The following is a 6,797-nucleotide window of genomic DNA, read 5'->3' as shown; positions in this document are numbered from 1 at the left end:
CCTAAACCCGTGATCACCGCCTCCTACTCGACATCATTATTTGTGGCTGGGAATTTGAAATGCAGCGAGTATTTCAACTCTTCACCATTTGGCCCTATCATTATGATTCCCACCCCGGATCCCTCATCGTTTGAAGATCCGTCTACAAAAATTTTCCAATCTGCCTATTCCCCTGTGGGTTCTTGGGTGGAATAGTGAGCTCAACGATGAAGTCTGCTAGAGCCTGCGCCTTAATAGCCGTCACTTGGCCTAAACTTAATATCAAACTCACTTAACTCGATTGCCCATTTCCACAACCTCCCAGAGCTTTCTGGTTGATGTAGGATCTGCTTGATAGGTTGGTCAGTCATTACTTGCACCGTGTGAGATTGAAAGTATGGTCTCAGCTTCCTAACCATGAAAATTAATGCAAACACCAGCTGCTTAGCTAGGCTATATCTTACCTCTGCGCCTCTCAATACTTGGCTCACATAGTAGACCGGTTTTTGCGCCTTTGAGAACTCTTTCACCAGCACCACGCTGACTGCCCGTGGTGAGACTGTCAAGTAGAGACACAACATGTCCTCGGGACATGGACTGGTCAAGATCGGGGGCTCTTGTAATGACTGCATCAGGCACCTAAGTGACTCTTCACATTCCTGGGTCCACTCAAAATTGGAAGAATCCCCTATAGCCTTGAAGAAGTGGTAGCATTTGTTTGTCGCCCGGCTCATGAAACGATTTAAAGCGGCTACCCGCCCTGTTAGTCTCTGGACCTCCTTCCTACTGGTGGGGCTTTTCATTTCCAGTATTGCTTGAATTTTATCCGGGTTCACTTCGATGTCCCTTTGCATGATCATGAAGCCTAGGAATTTTCCTCCTGCAGTTCCAAAAACATACTTCTCTGGATTGAATCTCAATCTGTTTTGTCGGGCAACATCAAACATTTTCTACAAACAGGCCACATGGTCATCGGCCTTGGCACTCTTGACCACCATGTTGTCAACATAGGCCTCTACAACATCCCCGTTCAACTCACGAAAGACTTTGTTCGCCATCCTCTGATAAGTTGCCCCGACATTTTTTATACCGAATGGCATGGCTGTGTAACAGTATGTACCAAAGTCTGTGATAAATGATGTCTTCTCCTGATCGGACTCGGCCATTGAAATTTGATGGTACCCGAAAAATGCATCTAGAAAGCTGAGCCTTTCATTTCCCGATATAGCGTCCACCAGGTGATCTATCCTGGGAAATGGGTATGAGTCTTTTGGTCATATCTTGTTCAATTCAGTATAATCTACACACATGCGCCACTTTTCGTTTGAATTCTTTACAAGTACAATGTTTGCCAACCACTCGGGGTACTGCACTTCTCGAATAAAACCCACATGTAGCAATTTTTCTACCTCTGCTCTGGCCACGACCTGCCTCTCCGGGGCAAGATTTCTTTTTTACTGCTTCACTGGCTTAGCCCCTGGTTGGACACCGAAGCGGTGCTGCGCGATGGTCGAGCTGATCCCTGGGATATCTTCTGGACCTCAAGTGAAAACGTCCAAGTTACTGGCTAGACATTTTATCAATTTTTCCTTCTCCTCGGATCCCAGACTTGTTCCAACACTAAACTCCTGTCCCTCGACTATAAAGGTTGTTTTAGTCATATCGAGTGGCTCGATCCGTCCCCTTAGGAGTTTCACATCCAGCATCATGATTGGTGGTGAGCCTTTAGCCTGTATACTATCCACATAGCATTTCCTTGATGCATGATGGTCCTCTCGCACGCACCCGACTCCCCTGCTAGTTGGGAACTTCATAACCTGATGGTAGGTTGATGGGACAGCACCAGCTGCGTTTAGCAATGGCCGGCCATAGATGGCATTGTAGGCCATGGGGGTCTTGACAACCAAGAAGTTAGTCACAATCACCACTGTTGCTGGATATGTACCTAGCATAACTGGAAGCTCCACGGTTCCCTCCGGTACCACTATTGTTCCTCCAAAGCCTTGTAGAGGAGTAGTCACCATCTTCAACTTCTCGGGGGAAATCTTTAGACCCAAGAAGGCATCCCAGGTGAGGACGTTTGCCGTACTTTCCCCGTCATCTAGCACCCTCTTCACGTCAAAATCCGCTATATCGCCTACTATCACTAAGGCGTTATCATGTGGATGCATTATACCAATCAAGTCCTATTAGTTGAAAGTAATGCTCTGGTTGAACCTTGTTTTTTCTGGATAGAGCAGATCCCTACGGAATGCGCATAGCTCTTCCTATCAGAATTTGAGTCGCCGTCCAATGCTACATCCCCAATGATAATGTTTATCACTCCTGCCCTTGGCGGGGGTCGATCCTTGAGCCTTTCCTTGCCCTTGTCATTTTTTACATACTTAGCCAATAGTCCCCACCTTAGTAGGTGCTCAATTTCCTCCTTCAACTGAAGACATTCTTCGGTATCATGTCCGTGATCTTTATGAAAATGGCAATACTTACTTTGATTTCTCTTGCTGGAGGGAGTCTACATCGGTTTAGGCCATTCGAGCTCTTTCATGTGTTGTATTTCCATTAATAAATTTGTACGTGGGATGTTCAAAGGGGTGGGTACTTGTACATCCTCTCACTTCTGCTTGACCGACCAGTCCTGGGTATAACCCTTATTCATACGTTCATTCTTCGGCTTATTCTTATCAGCATGCCTTCGCTCATCATTCGTATTTCGCTTATGAGCTTTCGTCTCCCATCCATCTCTGAGATTTTTAGTTACCTTCTCCGCTTCTTCCGCATCGAAGTACTTGTCTCCCTTCTTCAACAGGTCATGTATCAATTCCGGGGGATTCTTGGAGACTGACATCTTAAAGGCCCGATTTCGCGTCCCATTCATCAAGGCGGTAACCACTGTAGACATTTGCAAGTCCTTTATGCCAAGAGTCACCCGACTAAGCCTAGCCAAGTATTCTTGCAATGACTCATCCTTCTCCTGTACGACCTGCATCAACCCAATGACCACCTTCCTCTTCCTCTTGCTGCTTAGGAAGGAAGCCACAAAGCTCTGGAGAGCTCATCAAATGTCTTGATAGACCGCGGGGCCAAGGTTGCTACCCAGTCCCTGGCCTCCCTCCTGAGTGTGGGGGGGAAGGACCGGCACATCACTGCGTCCAGGGCCGCATAAAGTCTCATCAGATCTACAAAGTTCGGCAAGTGGTCAAAGAGATCCATGACTCCGTCATATGCTTCTATCATGGGCTATTTGAAGCCTTTAGGTAAGGGGACCGCCATGATCTCAGGTGCAAACGGGTCTTCCTCCAAAACCATCTACCTTCGCTTATCCTTCCTCTTGGATAGTGCATCATCTATCTTCTGGGATTTCTTCCATCTTTTGTTCCAGTCCACCATGGCCTGCGGGGGGTGCTAAGCTACGACCACTGGAGTCCCCGAATCTCTCGTCGCCTGTAGAGCTATGGGTGGGACAACCGCGGGTAGCGCTTAAGGTGGCTGCTGGTTTGTCACTTCCGTTGGGCTCAATGGGGGGGGGACCGCGGTTCTCTGCGATTGGTTTTGTAAGAGCACCATCATTGTTGTCAACTGAGTCTCCAAAGCGCTGAATTGACTTTGTGTCACATATTGCAGGGACGGCGGTGGTTCATGACCCCCCGCAATTGACTCCGACTCCATCGTATTCCTAATCAAACGAGTATCATTCCTTGTTTGTCTTCTCGACATAGCTTTTTAGTTCAGATGTTTCCACAGACGGCGCCAACGAAATGGTGGTCGAATAATGCTTCCTGATCTATCTTCAGCCTTTGGTGTTTCTGCTACTTTGATGAAGGTGTGTAACTTACAAAGTGAGGGAGGGGCTTTCTCCCTCGTTTTATCTCCGGTGTGAGAATCAGTAGGCGTGTTAGGAGAAAATAAATTCGGAATTCAGATAGCTAAAAAATATGCAATCATCTATACATGTATCACCCTTGGGACGTATTTATAGACGTCAGAAGCCGAGTAAGAGCCGGGCGGCTGTGGTACCACGTGTTCCACTTTGGCCTTCCCATTATCCCCACGTTCTAAGTGGGGAGTCTTAACTACCCCACGGAGGTTATGTTTGTGGTGATCACCATGTAACTTTGTTAATTCATTAGAGATTTTGAGGCTAAGTGTTGAGATGGCCTTATAGGTAATTCATGCCGGTCGCTGGTCTTGCATAGATGTAGAGCATCCCCGGGGGATTGAGGGTCTCTCGTAGAGGTAGAGCGCACTCAAGGGATCGACGGTCTCTCATAGAGGTAGACTCATCTCGGGAGGTTGATGGTCTTTTGTAGAGGTAGACGTCCCCAGGGGGTCGACGACTTCGCATTGGCGTGTCATGATTTATATTGCCTATCTTTGAAAGCGATTTCTTATGTTAACTGATATCAACTAGTATTCCACGGTTAAACTCATATAGAAAGCATTTTAACTCTAGGCCATCTCGAATCCTGAATTTGATGTACTTTTTTAGAATAAGTACGCTAAAATATTTGCAATAAAGAAGACATGCATACTATAATGTCAAGTTCAATCATTAGCTGAAGATATTCATAATACATTAACAGTACATCATAGAAATAAAATTACAGTAATTATTAAAATGCAGGGTGGGTGCAGGGTAAAATTACATCTCCTTAGGTGAGGCGAACACCGAGCTTATCATAAGAGGAGAGCTTGACATCGAGATCATTCTGCAACGTAACCATGTTTGAAACCCCTGGCATTCGTATTACTCGAATCCGACCCGATTAGTAATGGTTCGTTGATATTCGAACCTGAAACCAATAGTTAAACGGTTGTAATTTGCTGGCCATGTGTGATCCGAAGCGCGGCACTTTCAATCACTGCTTCATCTGTTTCAATGTTTCCGTCTGTGATGAATCACATCAACGATCACAGATACACCGGAAGCAGATGGAAGTTTTGGGTTCAATCTAAATTACCCTTTCACCCTTGTGCCTCTGTAGTAATTTTCTAATTCAGCCCCAGTTTTGGGATACTTTTAAATTTGACCCAATCAAAGATTCAAAATTCCACTCTGACTTTGAAAATCTTGAATATTATCACATTTACCTTTTGAATGGTAAAAGACAAAGATACATTTAAATGTATTATACAATTACAAAACAATGTATTGTTGAAAAGACTTACTATCCCTTTAGTTAATAATTGAAAATCAAACACTTCCCCACTTATAAAACTTCAAAGCGAGCTTCCAACACAGAAAAACTCTCATCTTTCATCTGTTTAAACCTCAAAATCTCAAAAAACTTTCAAACGCTGAAGTCGAAATTTTTTTTCATATCAATTACTTTAAATCGGTAAGTATATTTACGCATGTTTAATTTTGTTTCAGCAAATTAGTATACGTGTGAATAGAGAAATTTTATTTCGACATAGTAATAGTTAGTATAATTTTTTTTTTAACAGATCTTACCTATCAAATTTTTATTTTTGATCAGATCTATAATTTTTTTCTTTAGAACCGTAGAAAAAAAATTCATACGCAAAACAACCAGTCGGCTGTTATAGCGACTGCCGACTGTTAAATAGCCGACAGCCGGCTGTTTAGCAGCTGGCTGTTGGCTGTAGCAGTTGACTATTACAGCCCACAGTCGGCTGTTAAATAACGAAACAGTAGATTTTTGTACTTCTATTTCCACAAAAATCGATTGTTAAAGCTGTTAATTAATTAATTAATTTTTGTTGGGACTGATTTTTTTCTTATAATTAATAAATGAAGTTGATTAAATAAATAAGCATATGAATTTTTTTGTTGTGAGTTATTAAAAAAATTCTATTTTCGCATGCAGCTATGATAATTCCTGTCTGTTATTTCGACAATTTCGAATTGAATGAAAATAATCGATGGGAATAGAGATGGACGAGTGACATATGTAGTTGTATTGCAATTCCCATAACAGAAAGTACATTATACTCAAAAGTGTACCACGATTTGCAAAATAAGCTGAATGTCGATCAATCTCAATACGATATGCAATTGAGATATCTATTCAACGGTTATTGGGATTCATCCATTCCGATTCCATCGATATTCTTTACTAATGATGCTGAGTTGAATTATCTATTAGAATTGAATAAAATGCATCGGACTCCGATTTTTCTTGGTAAGACTTTAGTTAAGAAGGATGTTGTCAAAGGTGAAAGCGAAGATTTAGATAGAGCGGATAATAATGACTGAGATCTTTGGGAGACAGTGGAGATAGTTCCTGCGGATAATGTGGTTATTCCTGAGACAGTTGCTCCTGATCGTGATATCGTTGTTACGCACAGAATTTCGTCGACAGTTGAAGACAATGAGAATATAAATGATTTTACAAATGAAAATTTGATTGCTTTATCCCAACAAAGACATGAGCTGGGTGGGAGCTCAGAGGTTGGAACAAGTGGACCGTCCTCCAATTCTTTCCGTGTGGCTCCCAATGATGAGGACTTGTATATCGAGCAACTGTTTAAAACCAAGAAAGATTTGTAGGAAGCTGTGCACCAGCTTACATTAAAATATAACTTTGAGTTCAAGGTAAAGAAATCAAACAAGTCATTGTTGACAGTTGCCTGCATCGACGAAAGTTGCAATTGGTGCTTCAGAGCAACTAAGATGGACACGAATGAGTACTTTGTAATTCGCAAGTATTCACGAAAACATACTTGCGAAGTGAGAATTTTTCAAAACGATCACAGGCAAGCTCGAGCATGGTTAATTGGTCGACAGATAATGCACAAGTATCAGGACCCACGGGCGATCTATAGACCTTCAGACATCATTAATGACGTCTATCGAG

General features: G+C 42.9%; 1 protein-coding gene across 1 annotated transcript; it reads right to left on the bottom strand.

Moving 5' to 3' along the window:
• Nucleotides 1–2,158: 2,158 nt before the first annotated feature.
• On the bottom strand, nt 2,159–3,189 carry LOC111377245. The gene is made up of 3 exons (XM_023000310.1): nt 3,073–3,189; nt 2,595–3,022; nt 2,159–2,480 (listed from the first exon to the last, which is right to left on the bottom strand). The coding sequence occupies exons 1-3, from the start codon at nt 3,187–3,189 to the stop codon at nt 2,159–2,161; spliced, it is 867 nt and encodes a 288-aa protein (XP_022856078.1).
• Between the last annotated feature and the right edge of the window lie 3,608 nt (nt 3,190–6,797).

This window comes from Olea europaea, chromosome 3, assembly GCF_002742605.1.
Source record: "Olea europaea var. sylvestris chromosome 3, O_europaea_v1, whole genome shotgun sequence".
Classification (NCBI taxonomy): domain Eukaryota; kingdom Viridiplantae; phylum Streptophyta; class Magnoliopsida; order Lamiales; family Oleaceae; genus Olea; species Olea europaea.
This window is presented reverse-complemented; position numbering and strand designations above follow the sequence as displayed.